The sequence below is a fragment of the Madurella fahalii genome, assembly GCF_045866475.1.
Source record: "Madurella fahalii IFM 68171 DNA, scaffold_2, whole genome shotgun sequence".
In the NCBI taxonomy this organism is placed as follows: Eukaryota; Fungi; Ascomycota; class Sordariomycetes; order Sordariales; genus Madurella; species Madurella fahalii.
This window is the reverse complement of record NW_027263972.1, coordinates 6,406,911-6,430,281: the sequence shown is the minus strand read 5'-3', so window position 1 is coordinate 6,430,281 and position 23,371 is coordinate 6,406,911. Positions and strand designations below refer to the sequence as shown.

General features: G+C 52.8%; 4 protein-coding genes across 4 annotated transcripts; 2 read left to right on the top strand and 2 right to left on the bottom strand.

The window, feature by feature from the left end:
* Positions 1-3,400: 3,400 nt before the first annotated feature.
* Positions 3,401-3,757, top strand: MFIFM68171_04643 (uncharacterized protein; the record flags this gene model as incomplete). Its single annotated transcript, XM_071060063.1, has 1 exon — positions 3,401-3,757. The coding sequence occupies one exon, from the start codon at positions 3,401-3,403 to the stop codon at positions 3,755-3,757; it is 357 nt and encodes a 118-aa protein (XP_070916164.1).
* Positions 3,758-4,219: 462 nt separating this feature from the next.
* Positions 4,220-5,281, top strand: MFIFM68171_04642 (uncharacterized protein; the record flags this gene model as incomplete). The annotated part of the gene is made up of 2 exons (XM_071060062.1): positions 4,220-4,333; positions 4,400-5,281. 2 exons carry the CDS (start codon positions 4,220-4,222, stop codon positions 5,279-5,281), a joined length of 996 nt encoding a protein of 331 aa, XP_070916163.1.
* A 1,923-nt stretch (positions 5,282-7,204) lies between these two features.
* Positions 7,205-7,576, bottom strand: MFIFM68171_04641 (uncharacterized protein; the record flags this gene model as incomplete). Its single annotated transcript, XM_071060061.1, has 1 exon — positions 7,205-7,576. The coding sequence occupies one exon, from the start codon at positions 7,574-7,576 to the stop codon at positions 7,205-7,207; it is 372 nt and encodes a 123-aa protein (XP_070916162.1).
* A 9,599-nt stretch (positions 7,577-17,175) lies between these two features.
* MFIFM68171_04640 (uncharacterized protein) lies at positions 17,176-17,670 on the bottom strand (the record flags this gene model as incomplete). Its single annotated transcript, XM_071060060.1, has 1 exon — positions 17,176-17,670. One exon carries the CDS (start codon positions 17,668-17,670, stop codon positions 17,176-17,178), a length of 495 nt encoding a protein of 164 aa, XP_070916161.1.
* Between the last annotated feature and the right edge of the window lie 5,701 nt (positions 17,671-23,371).

The following is a 23,371-nucleotide window of genomic DNA, read 5'->3' as shown; positions in this document are numbered from 1 at the left end:
ACCAACCATTCCCAGAGGCATTCAAGGTATGTATTGAGCTACTCTCATGTCTGGCTCTGATGTCAAACTTGGTGTAACGAGATACCGATGGTTAGACTCCGCAGTATCGCGACGTACGACGGATGCCACGTCAAGAATGCCAACAACGATGCGTGACTCGGCGGTTGAGCTCGCAACAGCCAGCGCCACCGCTCCAACCATGCTCACTGCTCGGGCCCTACCAATGACCGCTTCTCCCGCGAAGCTCGGTGCATCGAAGCGCAGCCCGCAAGACGAGACAGTTTCTCCTCCAGCCTCCTCTACACCCCCTCCTCTAGGCCCACCTACTCAAACCCTCTCTATTCTGAATGTTGGGCTCCGGGAGACAGTCACGATCCAACCACCACCTCCCCAGTCCGACGACGTATCGCCAACCCCGTCGCCAGACCCCAGCCAGGCGCCGCCATCCAGCGACGCCCCGATGCCACCTCCCCCGTCGTCATCCTCTCCATCGCCGCCATCATCATCCACCTGCTCGGTATCACAACCAACACCGCCACCGCCACCGCCAACAACCTTCACCGCCAGCACCACCGCCAGCACCACCACCACCAGCAGCCTCCCCCTCGCAAGCCCCACAAGCGAGACGACCGCGGCCGGTCACCCCACGGGTTCCGCCGCCGAGGGGCCATCCGCATTCGTCCCCGCGGACAGCAGCCGGAGCGACATCAACCTGGCCAAGGTCGGGCTGCCGGCGGTTGTAGGGGGCGTGGCGCTATTCGTCGGCATCTTCGTGGCGGGGAGGTATTTCTATGCCAAGAGGGTGCGGGCGAGGGAGGAGCGTAGGAGGGCTAAGGGGAAGGGGAGGGAGATGGTTGTGCCTTGGGGGGAGCACGGGGATGGTGAAGAGGTGAGGTCGCGGCTGGGGAAGGGGAAGGGGGAAGGGGAGGGGGAGGGGGAGGAGATGGTGGCTATTAATATGGCTCCATTGGCTCGGGACGGGGAGGGAGGTGGTGATGGGAATGGGAATGGGAATGTAAGGCCGGCGGGTTACGGCGGGAACGTACACTGGGGTGCAGGAGCGCCGGGAGGATATGTTTGATTTAGGGGGCTTTGGGTTGTATAAGGTTTCTAGCAGAGCAGGTCTTCTAATCAATTATTTACTCCTCTTTATCAGCCACTGCTTCGCAGTTCCCGCTTGGGATGAGTCGGGGTTGGGGTTGGCAGCATACGTAATTAGCTGACTCAGCGACGCCCGCCCGCCTCACAACAGGACCGTGGCAGGCGTAAAACGGCACGACTCGCCCGAGTTTGGCAAACCGCAGATTCTGGACTCAGCCATGCTCGGCGCGAAACCCTTTTCCACCGGCCAGCAATGATCGGCGGCTCCGTTGTCTTGGCCCGCCACCGAGTTGCAGCAGACGGAGGGCAAAGTCAGCCTACCGGCCAATTGGCCCAATTCGATTGCCAGTAAGATCGGGCGAAGCAGCACCCGCAGCCATCTTTTCGAAGAGCCGCCTGCCTTGAGGCGCCTTAAGGGTCCATGACGGATCACCCCCACCGAGAACCGCAGCAGCTTCGTCTTCCCAAGCCTCATTCGGGCAACCTGGAGGGCAAGTCATCGCGCCCCAAACGGCATTGGCAGCCGCGGGCGGCGGCTTTGTCTGCGACAAGGCAATTGTGTTACCCCGCCGGCCGACATTTGATTCTCACACCCACCAACCTCTTTGTTCGTGCGCTGGACGATTGCCGAACATCTCTTTGCGTCGGCGGCAACATTCTTTCAACTGAGTTTGTCGTCTCTTAATTGGCAGCGTCTATTTAAATTTCGGAATTTGAGTCGGGGCGTTGCCATCCGCTCGGTATCGCTTGGGAGACGACGTCTCCTCGAGCCCGCAGTTGTTTCAGTATTGTCAATATCGCACCTAATCACTCCCACAAACCCTTCCTGAGTAATTGAGGTCAGTCGGCTCTCTCACTAGGAGTCTGACGCCTACTGACAATCTCCAAGCGTAGACCGGGAAACCAAAGCCCCTGTCTCTACCGCCAACCGGCGGACCAACCTTCACCATGCCTCCCACCACATTACCCGGGAAAGATTCCGACGTAGCCTTGAAATTCCAGGGATGGGCATGTATCGCCATTTTCATACTGTGTATTTTCATGCTCGTACTCGTTTACTGGGGCGATGTGCGGTCAATGGGCGGGAGGCACATAGAGGGAACCACCGACGTCACCCACGACGACTTGGAATCCCAGGCGGGCTCGGAGCGGCTCAATCCCGGGCGAGCCGTTGACCTAGTATCAGAGGCCACCCCGTTGTTGCCGACTGGCGCGTCCGACATGACGCTCGAATCTACCGTCGTCGGCTCCTCGAGCTCAAGCACTAAACGGACCGACAGTGATCTGTCGTCTTACTCCGCTGGGACTGCGCGTTCTGAAGCGTCGTCATCAGTATACGGGGCAGTGAGGGAGAATGAAAGATGAGCGATAAGATTTGAGCAAAGATTGTAAAAGTAGTTTACGTTGTTGACACCGTGGATTCAATTGTTCAGCAGATTGCACTAAGCACAAGCGATGTCACGGTCTCTCCGCAGATCATAGAGTAATCATGGCTAATGGCTTAGGGGAGTAGCCGAATCATGTACACAGAGCGCATACATTATGCGCTTTAGACGGGGACAAAGTGGTTCAATAAACCCAGTCGGCTCCAGATTGTCCCGTTATTGTCCCTTACCCTGCCCAACGTCGTTCTATAATTATACATGGATAAGTTCACGAATGACAAGTTTTGTTTTTCTCTTACTCAGGTATGCCAGGTCCGAACCCTCTAAAATTCACAGGAGGAATGACAGTTACAATATCAGATCTCTCTAGTTTGAGAATGACACTTGCCGTGATGACGCCGAGGAAGCAGATTTTTTTTTTTTTTTTTTTAAAAAAAAAAAAAAAAAAAACTTAAAAAACTTTCCATTATTCCTCACGTACGAACGCTCTAACTATCAGCGTCTTAAACAAGATTACTCAAATTAACTACTTGAATTTTTACTATTTTTTGCTTACCCTAATTACTTGAGGGTTCTACTTATGTGGGAGACGGATGAATACAACAGATCTTGGAAGAAGAGGCCGGGCTAATATTATGCGGGTCCATGCGGGTCCACACGGGTCTCCGTGGTCACAGTTTTGATGATACCGGCTAACTGGACATACGATTCCTATCAGGTGCCAGTGCCGCCGGTGCATTGTCCTGGACAAAGGGGCGGGGCAGTCGGGTGCAGCCGTTGGTGTCTTTAGCAGTTTCCATCCAACCAGTAGCTCAGCCTGCTCCACAGGTTCTTTAACCAAACATCTCGTTGAACTCGGACTGGCCTTTTCCAGAGACGAAGTCGACAGAGAACCTGAATTCATTATTCACCAAATGGACGACGCTATTCGGCTGAATGCCGAATCATTCAGAGATTACTATGCGTGGGGATACAGGACATGGCATAGACTCTGTCTAAAGGCGGTGGCTTACCGTGAATTCCCCGCCGACCTTCTCGATCTGGAGCATGCCTGCCCAAGGGTTCCATATCTCCACAGTCGTCTGAAGCTGAAGCCGGGCTATAACTTTCACGTTACTGGGACCTCAACTTGGCAAGCAGACAATGGCGATGGCTGCTGCGTTCTTCCGCCCTTGAAACAAACTTATTCCATACCTATCACAGCTCGCCTCCCCATTGCCATCGCCGTCGAGCCCTCATCCTTCACCCGAGCCGTTCCCGACATAGTTTAGTGGCCAGCGCAACCACGTCTGGATATTAACCCTTGCGTGGGCCTACGTTCTGTCCGCGCGGTGGGCCGAGATCGTCCCAGGTGCTACCTCCACTACACCGACAACCAAGCGCTGTGGAAGCAATCCGGCACAACAACCACAAACGGGTGGCCAGGCGAGATCACCGTCGAACTTGGGCCAGCTTCGGACAGCGCTGCGAGATGGGGGGCTGCCGTCCTTGCCCCAAACCAGGGCTGGATTACTGGCATATCTTACGACGGTGGCTTTCTCTCGGCGCCCTGGTCAACCAACATCGTCCAAACGGGCAAGGCATCCTTTGTGCTTTCACGGGCGTCCGGAGCAGCGGCACCTCCACTCCACCTGCCCCCGCCTTCCTTCTCCGTCGCTGCATCATACATTTCGGCGTACTCGGCGCATCACGGAGTCCAGGACCAGAGCCGGGCTGCGTTCGCTGCAGCGTTGATGCTGCCTTCAGCGGGCCGCTTCAAGCGGATGATTACCTTGTCCGCTCCTCGGCAGCAGTCCTCGAATACCGGCGGCAAAAGCCCGTCTGCCAGTCCAGCCCCCAGGGTTCCGGTATGAGGACATGATGTGCACCAGCTGGACAGGCTTCTCACATTAAGTTGCAATAACTTTATCCAGTCGCTCCTGAGCAGTGTCGTCTTTGAACCGGGCATACCTTGCAACGCCGGCGGCGCTTGGATTCAAGGAGCCTTCGCAGTCCTGAGCCAAACAAAAGCCGACTTGCAGGTCCTCACCGGTATTCTCATGGCTCGAAACCCCCAGCTCGGCTTCCTCTGGTTGGGAGCCTCGCTCCTAGATATCCACTACTTCGTTCTCGACGGGATGCGTGCCCTGTTCTACCCTGTCGATCTGACCCTCGCCGGATGGACCTACACGCTTATGTCCTTCATTCAGGAACCCGTGCGAAACCCCTCGCCGGTTAAAGAAGCGATAACCCGCGCCGACGAAGCTCGGTTGCTGTTCCTGTCCCAATCCACAAACTACACGCAGCCTCCCATCGTGCCTTTCCAGCCATTTGGCCTTACGGCTGTTACGGACTGTAACCTGGAGGTGCAGGAGCAGGTGCGCTGTCGTAGCACCCACGGGCTTTACTATTCCGGCTGGACATGGGACTACCGAGATGGGTCGCACATCCCTATTCCCCAGAGCCCTCCAGTGCTACTGGGCGGGAACGTCAGGAAGAGTTGGAAGCAGAAGGGTAGGGAGCTGGAGGTGGTGGTTGACAACCAGATCACGATCGACTACAGCCACATAGATCGCGAAAATGATGGTTCCGAGGCTGTAACCCGCAGCATATTCATGTGGCTTCGGGGGGCGGATGGCTTCCCTATCGCGGAAAGGGAGATCCGCGAACACGAGTGGATCGATAATCTGTACGAATCAGACGATGAGAGCGCCTCTCCAGAAGGCGACGGGCGGTCGATGGGCAACAAGAAGGACACCAATATTGCGTCTTGGATCGCGCGGACGGCAACGTACAGGCGCAACAACTTTTATTGATTTCTAGGTAGCATGTATATCGTTCATTTTTATAATCATGCTATGAAAGCACCACGTCACATCCCCCATCTATCCTCACTCACAGTCGACACAGCTGCGCAAAACTTCCGCCTAAGAAGAACCTACTATTACTAGGATGCCCGGCGGAACATGGGTAACTTTGGAATGGACAAGTTGGCCACCGCTCTTTTTGCGTGACATGATGTTTCAGTCTACGTAACTCGATATGTGTCAACAGCTCTGGTAGCAACACTGGACAAGCAGAATACCGAACCTACCGAACCCGCCGCAGCCTGTTGCAGCATCGGAGTCATATTTGAATGATATAACAAGGTATTCACCTCAGGTCTGACCTTATCCTTATAAAAATGCCACCTCGGTTGTCCTCAAATTGGCAGAGTGGAACTTGACCAAGATGCAAAAATATGGAGACCTGGCAGAATCCAACAGACAAAGTACGAAAAGTGTCGACAGTGTAACGACAACACCAGCTGTGACTCTCTTGCCACGTTTGATTACTCACCCACATGCTATCTATTTAAAGCTTCTGAGCGGAACTCCAAGGCAGACATCATTACTTAGTAGCTTGCATAGGAAAAGCTATCAGGGTCCTCCGCCGCCTGCTAATCTACATTTGACGTTATCTAGAGCGAGGCGTTTTTGGCCCCGTAGGCTCCACGATGGTTTCTGTCGGCGAACTCGTCCTTGGTATCATGGTGGCTACCTTGTGCGGAGCTGGTACCGGCTTCGCCCTCAGCAGACGCCTCTATACCCGAAGCGAGCGCGACCAACTTCCCACGTCTAGACCAATAGAGGAGACTCCTAGTCAGAATGAGCCCCCGCAAGCGCCTCCAAGCCATAACGTTTACACACCGCGGCCGGGTGCTGCGCCGCCGCTCCCCGGTCAGGTCCCGGCTGAGGTTCCGGCTGTTTGAGGTATGTTGAGTCGGTTCGTACGAGACGTGAGGTAACTTGGGATGTGCTAGGCGGTTGAGTTACGCAAAAAGAACGGTACTGACAGCAGGGGGTAGAGTTAGTGGAGTGGGTGGAGGATGAGAGCTGAAATGTGGAGTCGGCTAGAGACGGTATCAACTCGTATGACAGATTTTAGATAGTTTTAACGCGATTCATTCCACCTTCTTCTGGTAATCTTGAAGAAACTCACGTGGAGCGGCGGATGAACTGCTCCATCTCGCAGATCCCAGCCTGGCGCGCGGAGCTCGTAAAGGTGGTTTTTTTATTGTTCATTGCCAGGAAGATGACGACGCAAAAAAAAAAAAAAAAAAAAAAAAAAAAAAAAAAAAGAAAAAAGAAAGAAAAGAAAAGAAAGCGCGGAAGGTGTGGTGTGGCAATAATCAAACTGTGACACTTAAGGTGCAATTGCTGCCCTGCAATTGCAGTTCCGCTTTGCAACTGTTGCGATCTGAAAGGGTTTAGCGCTGCCAAGAGTTAGAGCGTAGTTAGCCGCAGGATCTCTTTGGTATATATATACCGCTCAAAGTCTCCCACATATTGGGATCAGAACAAGGCACACTTTTCTTTCTTTTGTTCTACCAACGCTCTATTCCTGAGCGCCCTTTCGCTCCCTGCAGTGCGACATAAGGTTATAGAGGATATTGTTAAGGTGGTAGTAGGGAATAAAGGGTCTGGACAAGAGGTGATGAGGCTGCTGCTTGACCGATAGGGGGAGAAGGTTAAGGTTAAGAGGACGTTGTTATAGACTATGGATCTCCTGCCATGCTAACCTTTAGTACCCCAGTAGAGGTATAAGTGGTGGTCCAAAGACCAAAACGGAAAAAGTGGGTGGGGCACGAGCAGTGGGCCCATGAGCATTTGATTACGCCCATCATAGGCTGGCGATTCGCCACAGTCGACGGCGCTGAGTGACTATGAAATACAAGTAGTTTCCGCACGGAAATCTCCTTATTCATCTCCTTCTCTATCCAGATGCATCAAGGCAGTCTTCAGAATTTCCTCCTGGTCCCAAACGCGCACCTGGTGAAGGCCGCCGTCCTCCTCCCTCGACGATATTGCGAGCTTCCCAAATCCGGTAGCAACCGTCGTAATCAAGTAAAACCCACTGGCAAGATCAAAGAGCCACCGCTTCCTCCCGCCCGCATTCACCCAGTCCCACACCTTGATCAGACCGTCGCTGCTCCCCACTGTAAGAACAACCCTCCCGCCGATCGGGATTACCGCCCGCACCGGAGCCTCATGGGCGGCATGGGGTGTCCCGACGAGGACTCCATCCCGGGTCCAGGTGTAAACCTTGCCGTCTACCCCGCAAGTCACCATTTTCCCGTTGTCGACGTCGGACACCTGGGAATCTGTCCTGGCGTCGCTGTCGCAGGTTGCGACGAGTTCCCTGTCGTGTAGTGCCTTAGTATCGCTCTTGTTCACGTAGGGGAGAAGGGGGGAGGGGCTTTAGTTAACGTACCCATTTCGCCAGTTCCAGATGTGAATCTTACCCTTTGCGCCTGCACGAAGGTAGGAATAGTCGGGTGCGAATGAGAGAATAGATACTCCCTCCGTATGGCCTTCCAGAACGCGGACACAACTTCCCATCCCAATGTCCCAGATACGAACCGTACCATCAATCGAACCCGATATAAGCATGTTCTCGTGTTTTGTTAACCGGCTGACGGAGTTGCTATGGCCCCGTAGCACCGAAGTCGGCTCCTCCGCCGTTCGATTCCATAGCATTATCACCCCATCGCTAGAGGCAGATACGAATGTTGAGGATTGGTCGAGAAATAGGACACTTTTAACAGAGTCTTCGTGTCCCAAAAAGTCGCGGACATGTGTGCTAGATACCAGGGGTTTAGCGCCTGTAAGCAAATAGGGGGGAGCTGCCCAAATGCATTTGTAGCGTTCTCCCTAGATAAGAGCCGCTCACATACCCTCTTTCTAGGTCCCATAGACCCATCTTCCCCCTCGGCGTATCACGCGAGGCTGTCAGTAGTAGGTTGGATGTCGGGTGGCACTTGACATCCCAATTCCATCCTACTTCCATCACGGCGTGGTGGCGTAAGCATACCTCCCCTGGGTGGTCTTGACATTCAGGACACTCCAAGCTATGCACGACGGCAGTTGTGCCTACCGCAACCATGTACTTTTCCGTGATATCAAACCCATACATCAGCGTTCCTGATGGAACATCAAGTTGAAAAGCATTGGAAGGCTTCATAATTCCGGTTCGTATCGTTGGATGGGCTCGTGGCGCTAAACTCTAGGCGAGAAGAACTGAGGGAATATCTCGTTGACTGTCGTGTTTAAGCGATCGAAAATGAAGAAGAGAGGGGCGACATGTTGCAAGTGCGGAGGGATGGGCCTACTACAATCTTATATGCAACTGCACGGCGTGGTTGCCCCCCGCATCCATCCACTTGGCCAGCACGGATGCAATCCCGTCCAATCCCAGGCCGCAGCCACTCTGCAAGACACTGTTCCCGCAACCGCCAAACCGGTAAGGTTATTACGGTCTGCTGTGCCCCGTGATTAACCCCTTGCTATCCCATGTTACAAGGCGGATCTGATCCTCCAGGAAGTCCTCCCCGTTTTCTTCTAATCTTATTAATAGAGACTGTGCCCAGACCTTGCGTGGAGAAATTCTAGGGGGTGGAGTGGGTATGTGCTTCGCCGCAAGCAAGGGGTAATGTGAGCGGAATCTACCGAGTACATTCCTCTCTGGAACGCATGCAGGATCTGGGCACAGTGCTGGCCCCCGGTGTGGGAACCAGGGAAGACAGAGGGTCAATGGGCTGGGGGGCGCAGCAATGGAGCGTAGGAAACGCAACAATAACACAGCATAGAGCTGGAATGTGAGAAGCTAGAAGGCACCGACAGGACTAGAATAGGCAACAAGCTGAGGGTCGCAGCGATAAAGCACCGGAGGCGCAGCTATAACGCAGCATATAACAGACAAAACGCCATCGAAGCAGCGTATAGAGGGATAAACCGACTACAAAAAGGAGAAGGGAGATAGAAGGACAAGGAGGGAGATAAAGTTTAACGTAGCTATTAATTATTATACGCCTATCTTGCGATCTGCTCTACTGTAGCTTGTGCACTGCTTGTACCTGGGGAAGGTACTCTGGTTCCTTTCCCTTTGAAAACCCGTCGGTCCTCACACCCCGCGCTAGTGAGACGGTGGCGTAACGTATCCCCTGGCGTAACCAAACTTCTCAGAGGAAGAGACAAAAGGACCGTGCATATATGTGGATTGTCGATATATCTGATGCCGTCTCAATTTCTATTCATAGCTACTACACTGTATTGAGAACCAGAGCGTGGAATAGGGCCATCCTTCGAGATCATGAGACATACTATCAACAAACCCCTTTGGAAGATTACTGTACATTATTATTATTCCCTCCGCCGCTTTATCTGATAGAGTGTGCCGGTCCTTCTACTGCTATATACATAGGAAAACAGTTCCGTATAAGCCGGCTAAAAACCCTATATCAACAAGTAAAGGAAACAATTGTAATGAAAGCCGGTTAGTTGCAAAAGCAAAGGAAGAACAGAAGGCCGTCTGATTTAGGGCGAGCGCAGTGGTCCAGGCGTACCATGGGTGCGCCATGGGTGCGCCATGGGTGCGCCATGGGTGTATTTCTGGGATGGCTTCGTTCAGGGGGGAGCTCGCCGAGGGCTGCCGAGGCACGTACTGGGCTCAGCCCGTTACAGGCCGCTTCCTCCTTCTCCTCGACCTCCTCAGCCTCTAGCTCTAACCTCCGGGCTAGGTTGTATTCCATCAAGCGGCCTCGAATCCATCAGCCAGCCCAAGACCCTCCTTAATAGCCATCTGTTCCGGGATCGCCGGCCCTGTAATACGAAACAAGATCCCGGCGGGTACGAATTTCAGCTCTTGGCCAGGTTCTAGGCTCAGGTGGTATTGGGCACCATGAAACAAGAATGCTCTACTGTTTCCCTGGCCTCCCCACATATACAGTAGGCAGTAGGGAAGCCTGGGACCTGTTGCTTGAGCAAGAAGCGCCGCAGGCCTATGGCCCCCGTACGGGCCCGTACCACTGGGAAGCCCTTGGCTTCCGTTAGATCCTGTGCCTCCGTAGTGCCATGCCAGTAAATAGTAGTTCCAGGGGACCCTCGTCGGCTAGCCTAGTAGGTCGGCCTCTAACCTGCTACCTTCGATGGCTCTCCCAAGCACTGGTGAGCGCCTCATCTACTTTTGGCCCTTCCTGTGACTCTTCTTGGTCCTGGCCGTGATCCTGATCTTCGCCCTGGCTGACCCACTGATTAATATTTATAGTAGCCTTCTCAATGACTGTAGGTCCAGAGTAGTATATATAGACCCAGATATCTCCCTTTCAAACAGGTTTTGTTCTTCTCATCATCGCATCATCTTCTTCTACATCTTCAGCATCTTCAACAAGTCCAACGGTTTTGATAGAGCTTGTTCAACTTCTACAAAATCAACACCAAAGCCAACAATACCAGCAACAGACACAACTCGAAGACAATCTCGTCGTTACCTCATCCACCCCTTCCACTTTAAAAATGCAGCTCTCCAAGTTCCTCGTCCTCGCCATTGGCGTTTTCGGAGCTTCAGCAGCCGTAACTGGCTCTGGCGGCAAAAGCGGTGGACAATCAAAACGGCCAGGACTGCAGCAGACCGGCGGCAAGAGTGGCAGCAAGGGTGGTGGCAAGAATGCCATGGCAGACATGTGCAGCGGCTTCTGCGAGAATGATTCTGATTGTGATGAGGGCTTGGGTTGCAGCTGCCAGAATGTTGGCTGGAACACTATGATGTGCGCTTCTTAAGGTACATGGATGGTAGGGGTAGGCGCTGGACGCCGATTATCAGGATGGCAGGCGCTGGACGCTGAACATCGGATTTGGATCCACTGGGACGAGGAGTGCCGGGCTGGAAAGTACCGGGACAGAGCCGAATGGAGGTGGCTGAGGGAATAGGGTTGCGAGCATGAACACGATCTTTTGCTATCTAGACTAGACATGAACACGATCTTTTCCTATCCAGACTTGACCCTAAACAACCGCCTCACGTACACCGCATCCGTCGTGTTTCCTTCAAGCCACCCCGTTAGAGACCATGAAGGCTTTTCGACTTCATTGTTGCAGAAGGCGTCCCCGGGTAGCTCCATTGTGTCAAGGCCTTCCCAATCATATAGCCATTAGTGTTTCCTAAGGTCATCTAGCAGTGCCGTGTTCGCCAAATGCCGGCCTCTAGATGCATCTTCCACAAGAAAGTGCATCACCCCAAGGGCGGTCTTTTTGGATGGTGCAAGCCTTATGCTGTGCTGGCAAGTGCCTTGACATTCACCTCCGGATGCGTGCAGCTCTAGATCGTCGGAAATGATATTCTTGATGTCCCTTCTTGTATCTAGTCGGAAGCCATGGCCAAAGTTCGAGCCCCACATCCTCTTTGTCCACAAAGCCGAACGGACGCCAGGCTAGGGATGGGGAAGTAGAGTCTTGTAACTTGAAGTTAGATCGACATCCAAGTAGATCCGTCCGTGCTACTCAGTCAATTTCATGCAGGTGGGTGGGCATGTTCTCGCTATCCAAGGAGGACTCGATTGAGCCCGTCCGGGCGGAAACCATCGTATCTGGCGATGACAGGAAACCGAACCCATACTTTCCGCGAGGGTCTCTAGGTACTTAACGAATCCAGTCAAGGATGGAGAGATCGCTTAGAAAAAATTATGACAAGCCACCAGACGGCAACACGATGTTGACGTAGAACGAATACTTGCCCCAAAAGTTCTGATTTTCGTGCCTTGATCGTTGGTTCTAGGATATGAAGTATCGAAGCAAGCCGTGAGCTCAAAAGATTGGATTCGATATCCGGCCGCCAAAAGACGCTCCACAGTGCGGATTCCAGTGATAGTGGGTGCATGCTGAGAGTCATGAATACGCTTGTCGTAAGGTTTGGGAGATGGAGAGTGATATATAAACCAACAGCGTTCCAGCCGCCAGATGGCCAAGTAGTACCAAGAGGGATGCGAGTTGCTGTTCAAACCGAGCTCTCGCAGAACTCTCGTCTCCGGACGGAAAGCACTAGCAGGCACTACGCTCGTGGCACTCCCACGCAATCTCAAGACGGTCAAAGTGCCACACGCGGGGTACAGGGACCTTTTCTGGTGCACTCAACCCCGCTTGAGCAGTGGCCCCGTGAGCCCAATGGGACCATACAGTAGGAACCGAATAAACTGCCCAGGCGATGACATTGAGTATCAGGAGCTTGGATGGAGCAATCCTACCTGACTTGTGGTCCTGCTGCCCGATGTAAGGCCGGGGTTCGCGAGGACGATAATCAGCCGTCAACTACAGCATAGGCTATGAATCATTAAACCGCCGAACGGCCCTGCCGAGTAGATTAGTATGATTCTGTAGTTTGGTCCCCCTCAGCCGCTGCGTGTCAAGAGCTCAGTCGCTCTCGTGTCCTCGCCGTCAGGCGGCCAACCCCTAACCCCGCAGATATCTCGATCAACAGTTCCCGGGCCCCCCGCGGTCTTACGCAGGCCAACAAACCCCAAGGTTAACACGAGCTCGGCAACACCGTTGCTTGACGCGTACGATGAGCACTAATTACGCCTCGACTCCGGTACGAGCTCCTTAGCGCTCAGCGCTGCATCCGCCTCGTCCGTCTGTCCTATGATAACAAGGCTCCCCATGGCTTCAGCATCCGGTTGTACGAGAGTCGTCTTGATGGCGGCACCAACTTTCATGCACTTTCCTACACATGGGGTCTACCGTTCCACGTCGACATTGTCGACTTGGCCAGCCCGAACTCCAAACCGGAGGCTTACTTCACCATCGCATGCGAAGACAGCCAAGAGGCTGTCGTTACCGAAAACCTCTTCTATGCTATGAAGCAGCTGATCGGACACGCAAGGGTGGTCCTCTGGTGCCGATCTAGATCGACGCTCTATCCATCGACAAGCGCAACGAGGACGAGAGGCCGTCTCAGGTCGCCATGATGGGTGATATCTACTCGACCGCATCGCAGGTGATCGTCTGGCAGGGCAATGACAACTGTCGCGCTGGAAACCGCACTTGTGGAGCTTGGAGAGCGCTCGAGGTATACGGCGAAAAGCGCAACTGGCCTATCGTGACCCGACTGATGATCAGGTTTGTGATTTCCGTAGCTTTCGTTTCTGGTCCTCTTTGTGGATACTATGCTTGGGGCCTAATCGATGGACTCACGTCTTTCGTTGTTTGTATCTATATATGGATGTTCGTTTGGTCGCTCCCGCTTCCCGAAACCGTGGCGGACCGATTGAACCCCAGGCTGTTTGCGGATGCTGAGGCTTTCTTTTCCTGTATATATATTATGGGGTATCTCCTGATCGTCATTCGGTCTATCTTCGTTTATGATCTCTATATCATGTTGGCTCAGTTACTGTTGGTGCAGGTCGGGGCCAGCTCGCTTCAGGTGTTAGTTTGGACATGCATGAGCATTTGGGTTCATGCGCACCAGAATTGATGAGGTGACCTTAGCTGGACGCACGTTACACCAGCCCGCTGTGAACAGGCATGGTGCGGTTGTTGAGCAGTGAGTTAAAGAGGAATTCTGGTCAAATGCCGCTTCTGTGGGCTGACGACTAGAACGAGACTAGGGATATGATGGTCAGGCTTTGGCAGCCACTTAGCTAGCCAACCGCCGGCTATCATAGCTATCCAGCCATCACTTAACTGGGATATGGTCTCGAGATACCGTTGATCAAATATCGCGAAGCGGGTTCCGCATTCCCCTCCTTTATCACGGGAAGTACGTGAAGGTGGTGGGCTCGGAATACTACGCCGTAGATGACATCTCCCTTAACCGATACGCATAGTATATATCATAAGCCTTTATCAGACTTTGCGAAAGGCTCTGACGTGATGAATGCAAAGCACTATCTACAACCAATCATCGGTATGCACCAATTAATTACCCGAAGTACTTAGACAAAGATCGTCAACCAAATATTGTATTTTCGCAGGTAACAATGGGCGGAAGCGGTCTGCAAGAGTCAGAAGAAGGACCTAACAAAGAACAATGTCCCTATCAAGTATTGAGTACCCAGATTGCACCCGTCATCAAACCCCACTGTTTCTGGCACCAGATTTTTGCGAAACGAAGGATTTAGAACATTCAAGTTAGATACATATTAAGGATAATAGCGAGTAGCAGAGGAACGATGGAATCAAAAGACGAGATGTTTACTAGGTGGAACACAATGGGCATCCGATGATGTGAGAACTGCACAGACCTCTCGAGAGAAATGGCCAGAGATTTCCAACAGTTTAGACTGTTCCATTGACTAGACTGAATAGTCTACAAGTACCCGAACAGTCACCACCGTCTTGGAAATGAATATTAAGCTAATGGATGTCCTGTACATCACTGATTAGACGGAAACGTCTATCTCTCTCCGACTCACATTGATTCAAATTGTTGCGCTATCTGCTTACCGTCAAACCCAAAAATAGTTTCACACAATGGTAGTCAGCGGTGACGACGGGAGCGGGTTGGTCCTGTTCGTCATCCTCACACCTCTCGCTTTCCTCCTCGCATCGTGCAGTTTCTACATGACATACCCCGGGCGTGCAAAACGCTACTGCTTTTGCTGGAAGAAGAGGTGGAATTGCCCCCCCCCCCCCCCCCCCCCCCCCCCCACAAACTGATGAAGAGAAGGCCATCACCTGTACGCCAGCCGTCATCAGGATTCCCCGTGGAAGCGCACTTCTCCTCGACAAGGTATTGTGGCGCAATCATGAGCGATACGCCCGTGAACTCTGGTGGCAGAAAGACATACCCACCATGCCCAAGAAAGCCAGGGTTCGAAATCGCCGCAACATTGAAATCCAAGGGTATCTCCCGCAGCGGAAGAAATGTGACATAGTAAGCCCCCCCCCCCCCCAACAGCCCTCTTCGTCCAACTTATACTCCGGCAGGACAGTCACGGAGACTTACTCAGACCCCACCATCTGAAGTGGAACCAGAGCAACTACACCCGAAACTTGTGGAATGAGCAGCCCGCGTGAAGGGATGCTCACCGGCGTCTACGGACTCTAAGCTGTAGAATCTGGCAACGGACTAGTCCTTCAGTCGCTGGAGAAATTAAGCCTGCAACAAATGGATACCGGGAAGAATCAAAAGCTATTTCATTTTCTATTATGCCAAGTCACGCCCAGTCTGCGATTCAGATCTGGGTCCCATATGAATACCCACCAACACCCTTTCCCCCTCATTTCTCTCCTTAGCCCCGGCCCCCAAGTGACAAGGGCCAAAAAGCAATCCAAACCATCACAGCGCATGACCACCGGCCATGGCCACGGCCACAACAGTGTACGTTCAAATAAAAATCCACCTTTTGTGCCACATTCCCACCTGTCTCACTTCCCCCTCCCCGAACCTTACCGTAACACAACCACGCGTACTCTAGCGTGCGGCAACACCCCTGTCCCTCCACGCTGTGCCACACACTCACCGACCGTACGACCATGCCTCATGCATGCATGCATACCAGTACACCCTTTTTCAGATCTCCAGAGCATCCCAGATTTAGAACCGAACACCATCCCAATGTTTGGGCCGTACGTTTTATTTATCTTACGTGCGTATGCAAGTCAAGCCAATATATTACCAGCCATAGGAAGGACAACAGGGGAGGGTACTGTACTGTACATGTAATTACGTGAGCCCCATCGTTGTCTTCCCATCATAAAAAAGACTCATCGCATCTCTGGTGGGCACGCTCCCCCCCGCATGCCACAATTGCAACTGTCTGCAACTGCAACTGCAGCTCAGCTCCCGAGCCAGCCAAGACACGCAAATCTCAAGCCCTTAACCCCAAAGCGTGACCGATCGGACTCTTAACCCAGCCAAGCAGAGGGAGGGCACGTCCAATTTCAACTTTCAGCTTTACATGCGGACCAGCCAAGACAACAAACCAAGACACAGTCGCAGCAAAGAGGCGCGCAGCACTATCGATTGTACCGCATATCTTCGGGGAGAGAACAAACCCCCCACCTTTTGCTCTCTCCCTGTTCGGATTCATCTTATGCATATGCCACTGACTGGTAGCTGTATACACACTCTAGCACATCTCTCTCTCGCCTCTTCTCTCCTTGTCTTTCCCAGCGTCTTGCAAGCCGGCTGTCTGCTCTTGACGCAAGTGCTGTGATGATGCTGCAAAATTAACTGGTAGAAAAAAGAAACGGTCCCCCCACCCCTCTCCCGGCTCAGACCCTTCCCCAAGACGCAGTAGTCCCTTCACAATCGATTCTCTTCACTATTGCCCATTCTTCAGGCCATGCAATTATAGTAATGTGTGCGCGCCGTGTGTGTGCACCATGAATGTAAATTCGATATGTAAACTCCGCCCACCAACCAACCATGAACCGAGGCACCGAGCCCGCTGCCCGGCATGTGTGATAGTGTTAATTTGTGACTCCCAAAACGCCGTGCAAATGCCTCAAACAATGATGAGCAGCCGAGCAGGAAAAAAAAAAATATAATGCAATAACGCCGGAGTCTGATGTGTGCGTGAGTGCACTAGCAGGTGGCGGAGGCCAGCGCTGAAAATATACATAGTAGAGCCGGCAGATCGAAGGTGGGTATCGTGCGGGGGTCGGTGTGGTCTGCCGGTAGTAGAACAGTTGTGCTCTTCGATGCCCCTGCATTCATCGTTGAGTTTGTTGCTGGTCGCTGAAACCCCAAGAGCTGAAGCTTGTTGCGAAAATAATAACCTGAGGCGGGGTCCGCACGGATGCTGGCCAGCATGTAGTGCTTCGCACCGACCAAGTGAAGATGAAAGTCGGGTGACAAAAGAGATCTGGTGGGTTGGATGAAGGCGGGCTTGTATGGTGTGCTCGCCGTGTGATGACCATGATGATGTCGACGTGGAATCTCGTCGAGAATGTGCTCAGTTATTCTGCGTCTCACTGCGCCAGATGCCCGCGCCCAGCGGCTTGCTGACCCCAAAGCCCACCGCGACAGCGATGCCGACAATGAGTATGATGATCAAGATCTTCACCATGATCCGGTTGCGCTTGCTCAGGTTCGCCAGGCAGTTGCAGGTGTGTCGCTGCTTCTTGGCCGCTTTCGCCTTTCGCTTCCAATGGTCCTGACCAGGCCACACCTGGCAGTCGCTCCCTCCCTTGGTGCATTCTGCTGATCTTCTGCCGTGGTGCTCGACTGGTGTGATCATCGCCTCGATGTCGGTGTCGAACGGGTTCGCCCGGACGGTAGCCGGGCTGGAGACGTCTGACGGGCGCGACATCTTTTCCTCCAGCGTAGGGAAGGGGACTGGGGAGAGCGAGTCCTGGGAGCGCTTCTCGTGGAGCCGAGGAGCCGTGGTTGTGGTCTCGACGGTCAGGCCTGACCTGTCGGCCTGTTGCTGGCCGGTGACGGAAGCCATGGCGAGCAGATAGGGCAGCAGTCAAGTGCCCCAGAAACGCAATGGCTGGGTGGGTATGGTAATTATACCGAGGGACATAAAAAGTCTGGAGGCCGGGAGTTTGGTAACCGTTGACGAGACAAGTCGAAAGCCTCTGGATTTATGATTGCGCGAACGCAAAGGTGGTTTACTGGAAAGGCGTCAGTCGCGCATCCTTGAAAAGGGAAGACGCAAAACACGCCAAGCGGTGAGCGCCCGGATGGCAGTATTTTATGACGGAGCTCCGAGAGCTCAAAGGCACTGACCAACAATGTCAATTGACGATGCTGTTTGTGCAGGCTTTTGGCCAACAGACGGTAGCGTAGTTAATAAAGCTTGCCGCTGAGACGACGAAGACAAAAGGGAGGCTGGGCCCGTGACCCCTTCCCAGCAGGAGATGAGCGGGCTCAGTCGGACGGAAACAATGGATCGACAAATGCAAAACGGCAGGCAGGATTGGTCGCCTTTCCGCTCAGCGCCCTCTATGATCGTTCCACTCGCAGCTGAGCGGTGAATCGAGGGAAATTGTTGGCGGAAGGAGAGTCCTGCAAGAGCGAGCGGGCGACTGGCAGGAGAAATGGGAAATGAGAGCACCCCATGAACGCCCAGGGGTACGTACCTCTTGGAGATCAAGGTTATGGGGCCGTGGGCTGCACCCAATCTGGGAAAAGTCGGTTACGAGCTGCATTGGACGGGACCCTAGTCGCTCCATGCCCCCACCGGCTTGGCACCTGCACCTTGTGAGCTAGCTTGGATCCACTTCCTTTCTGGGCGAAATAGCACTGGCGTGATTGGCTTGTGCAAGAAGGATATTCGGCGCTAAACCGAGGGCGACGGAGCTTCTTCCTCTCCCCTATCCCGCAGTGGAGACAGCCATCAGCAAACGCGTCGCTGAATGTTCCATGATACGGGTAACGGCAGACCAGGCCATCAAGGGAGGCCGCCTTTGCGCTGTGTCGCGGCGTCGCGTTTGTGTGAGCACGGGCAGCATCGACTGTGTCGTCGATGGCCGCATCATCAATCCGACCAACAAGTGCCGGGCTGGAGTTGTTCGAGCAAAGGTAGGACTGCCCAGCGCTAACTTCTAGTGTACCGTAGTAACATGGACGTGGGCGATGTTGCCGCCCAACCGCCGAATGCTCACCGAGCAGACGGAAGCACCCCACCTCAGCACATCACAAAAGACTCAATTTGGGTGCGCTTATGCAGGTCCGCTGTACCGGAGACGATTGGCACCTCATGCGGACCTCGCCATCCAAAGCAGATTCCTTGCCGCGTTTCTACATAAACACGTAGTACTCTCTGCGCTTCGGATCGGACCCGGCTCGCCTTTAATCCATAACCCTGCGGCCATGGAACGACTGGGTTCGCATCGCTGTCGGTAACCACCGCGGAGCACTTCGATCGAGGGCAGGTGCTGATACGCGTATTTTTCCATCAAACGCATGTTTCTTCAAACACCGGCGATCTCGATTGCCGTTTCCACGGAGCCCCATCTTTTGCGTGGCCTGCCCCAGCCAAAACGAACAGTGCAAAGGATAAATGAAGAGCTACAAGCGAAGTGGTTCCAATAGCATAACATGCTATCATGATTTGATTCCAAAGCGCCCATCATGGCCGGCATCGTGTAGCCGCTATTTGCACACGTCAATCATTGCCGGATTTTATTTTTCACTTATTTTTTTTTTTTTTTTTCTTCTTCTGTGCTTGACCCTTAGCCCATTTTCCAACGTCCAAAACGCACATCGGTCTCGATTGGCTTGGCCGTCAGTGCCTCTCTGCACCAGCGACTCCACTGTGCACTCTATTCCTCTCCCGGTCTAGCCTCAGGAGGATCGCGGGGTCATCCTCCAGCAATCCAGACCCTGGCCAGGAATGGCAGGGGGAGTCCACGAACCCCCCTTTGGCCAAGTAGATAAAGGTTCCGGCCAGATGGGATGAGCTGACTTCCGCAGCAGGGCTTGCCCCTTCACCATTTATTGGTTTACGGATTGCAATCGTCAGCGATCCATAGCGACTAACATGTGGCCAAGGACGCAAAATCAGTTTGCACGAGTCAGCGCATTACCATCAATGACGACAAGAGCCAAACCGGAGCCCTTAGTGTCCAAAGGAATCTGTCCCTAATCTTACATCTTCTTCCTCTCTGTTATGATGTTACCTGTCGGCACACATCTTGGCTTCATAGCCGCCAATCATGGGTGTTTCCAGACAGGCTGGACTGCAGCAACCCGCGTATGTAACCGTGCCGTTGCAACCCCGAAACAGACTATCTAGAATGTCTCCTTCCTACAACGGAAGGCAGTTGCGTCTCAACCGCTACGTACGCAGTACAATTTCCTTTCTATGCAATTTGATGTCGCATCTCTACTCGAACTTCAGTATCAAAAAAAAAAAAAAAAAAAAAAAAAAAAAAAGTAGACGCGCTAGGTGATAATTAATACAAAAAATTACGTCTTTTTGAGGCTGACCTAGAATATAAAAGGTGTCTAGAAACGGCGAGATCCTTAGCGTATTACGCGTTCCTGTCAAAGCGACGAGGTAAAACAGCGGTCCTGAATCTAGTTAAGGAACGCCGGGTTCTAGTTCCTCTCCCCATTTTTGCCATCGCCCAGGTTCTAAGGCAGTGCGCCGCCGACGACCTATGATAGTTCAACCACGTGATGGGCGAGAAAGAATAGTTGCAAAACCATGGACACGCACGAACCGTCAAGGTTTAGATATAAAATCAAGACGCGCTGGTGGTCATTTTAGCCACCTTTTGCTCCCTGGCCAAGCCTTAAATAATTTTAACCCGTCCTCTTCTCACCAGTCAATTCACTAAGCAGCATTGCAGAGTCGCGATCCCTTGGCATCCTGCAGAAACAACGTGACTTGAATTGGCCAACCCCTAGACACGATAATAATTCCACAGAATGCTGTTCGTCTGGCCCGTCAGTTCTGCCGGAGTCGTGCACATCTCATAGCCTATCATTCGCCATTGCTGGCCGAGAAGAAGACGCGCCACACCCCGGAGCTGTGACACAAGCCATGTTCAAAATAAGGCATTGACCGGGAGAGGGGCAAATCCCCAAAACGGACTTGAAAGGGATGATGTTCCTCGAACAACCGGGAAGATATGAAAGAGCTTAAATTGTTCCTTGCTGTGCCAGCAGTAAATTCATTACTCTGTGCTGACACCTCAAACGCATTTTCGCTGGTTGTAGCAGCTAGCCCAACCGCGGAGTTGATTTGCTAGGCGCCTCTCTTGGCTTTGTGATTGTTGGCCGTGAAAACGTCGCCTGGCATCCGTTGCTTGAGGTCCTCCATCACCTGCTTCATCCCATGCTTGAGATTATCGGCCTGTAAGCTTCATTGCGACCTTCTTCACCTCGAAAGACTGGCACCGACGAGCAGCGGCCTGAGAGTCTGGCTGCTTTTTAATCCTCGACAGCAGGCTTCGAACATTGCTGAGCTGGTCGAGTTGCCTGCCAAGGATTGTCGCCTGGGAAGTGTCTGCGTGGTCCCCCCGATCCTTTTCCAGAGCGCCGCCATGCCCGAGATAACCGTGCCAGCAGTCTTGCTTGATCTAGCCAATCAGATGCACGCAAGGCCACACGCTGATATTTTCCGCGGCAATATCTTACACATGAACGGTAACACGCCGTCGCATCTGGCGGCAGCAACTCGGCCATAGAAAAGAACTGGCTTGGTAGATCTTGTTGCCAGGTTGTGTCACACGGCCATATGAACGACCCTAACCCTGTAGGTGCCTACTGGTGCCAACAGAGGCTTGGCGAGGGTTCAGTTATCTGCACTGCCAACGCTACGCGCGTATGACAAGTTGACAACAACTACAGCCAACTAAGCCCATACCAAGAATAAGATTGACCAGGAGGATCCCTAGATTAAATCTGATAGAAGCGGTAAGCCTAGAGAACCCTGAAAGATGCAAAGAAGCTCCTAGAACCCATCCTGTTGACTCGAGCCAAAGACCGTTAAGGCTATAGGGGATTATTATTGAATTGGCGCTATCTCACTCCTAACTTTCCTTCTAAACTCCGAGATCTGTGGCGTCTTCTAAGCACTGATGAGTCAACCCTTGTCACAGGTTGCGTCAAGTGAGGCTTCCAAGGTACGGTAGCGCACCACCACTGACCTAGTCGAAACAACCTGAGAACACAACTCCGGACTCACAATATCTTCATCTTTCTAAGTCTTCCTTTCATCTTACATTGTATTAATGTCATCTCAAACCTCATTGTCTCGCTGCGTGACAAGGGAGCCGACCCCTTTAACGCCTAGTGGAGAGTACTGTCTCTGAGAGGCGCTGCAAGATGCTGCAGAACACGGGATTGAAGACAAAACTTATCTCAACGATTTTCTATCCACGCGATTCTGAAGTAGCTGCGCCGCCTGAGTCAGAACTCTGTTTCCTCCCGTCACCGCCGAGCGCTCAACAATGCCGAGAAAGCTTCCATCGACATGCTAGCGTTGACTTGTATACTATCCCCCATTGCCTTGTTATCCATGACGAGATGGCTCGCTGCATACCAAACTTGTTTTCCAATTGGTCCGTTAATCTGCAATGCTTGATCTGCTGTGATGTTTTTGGCAACGATGTGCCTACCTCTCGCCGTTTTCGGGGGGGGAGCGGCTGCCGAAGCAAACCTGAAGAGATGCAAGGTCGGTGCTGCTGAGAATCACCATGCCATCTTCTATCCTAAGTCAGCAAGACTTATCTTGTAGAAGATAACTACAGATTGTCAATGCCTCGGACAGGTCGTTCCCGGGCAAGTTCCCCAATCTTGAGTCCTTGGTCCTCGCCGACAACGGAGCGAACCGCGCTATCCACTCGTTGGAGGAGGTTGATGTTCAGAACCATAGTGTCTTGCAACCCTCGGCTCAAGCCAACGTGGGCAACACGCTAATGCAAAGCGCCAGGTTCGCCTTTGCGCGACTGAGATCCTCCATAGCCCAGTGCAATTCTCCCTCATTCCTGGATCCGTGCAAGAGTTGGTAAAAGAACTGCATCAGGCGCCTCCTGTCACTCTTGAACTGAGCCAAAGTTGCCACAAGACCCTTGGTCACAGTCTCCAGCTCGATCAATTCGGCCGCGACGGCAGCTGTTTGCAGCGCTTTCTCGTCTTTTACTGGTTGAATCATCCTCTTGGTCTTAGCGAGCTCTTGGGCATGGCTATCAAGGACAGCTGAGAGATTCTTCTGGCGTTGGTGGGCTTCACGGATCCGAGCTCCTAGACTGATAGCAGACTCGAGAAGTCCTAGGACAGTAGATGCAGCGCCAACGATTTCCAGACCAGACTGCGTTGAGAGGTTGCCGGATAATAGCAACTGCACTTGCTACTGTTCGTTATGATGTCCACGGGACCCATCATTAGTATGAGCTCACCATAGACCTTGGGCACAAAGATAATGAATTGGCTCGTCAAACCAAGTTTTGCTACTCAAGTCTCAACGAGGGACTCGGGTTAGTCTCCTATATCGAAACGGATCTTCGTGACGACGCAGTGTCGGGTTCTTAATTACACAAAACTTCAGCTCAGCTCCCGCAGCGCAGCTTAGGCATTGCTGCCTTAGGTTACTTCAGCGGCCAGCGAATGGCGAAGGCGACCGATCTCTTAGCCCAGAAACCTCGCTGGTTCGTCCGGTATCCGCGGCGATAAGATTGGCGGTACTTATAGCG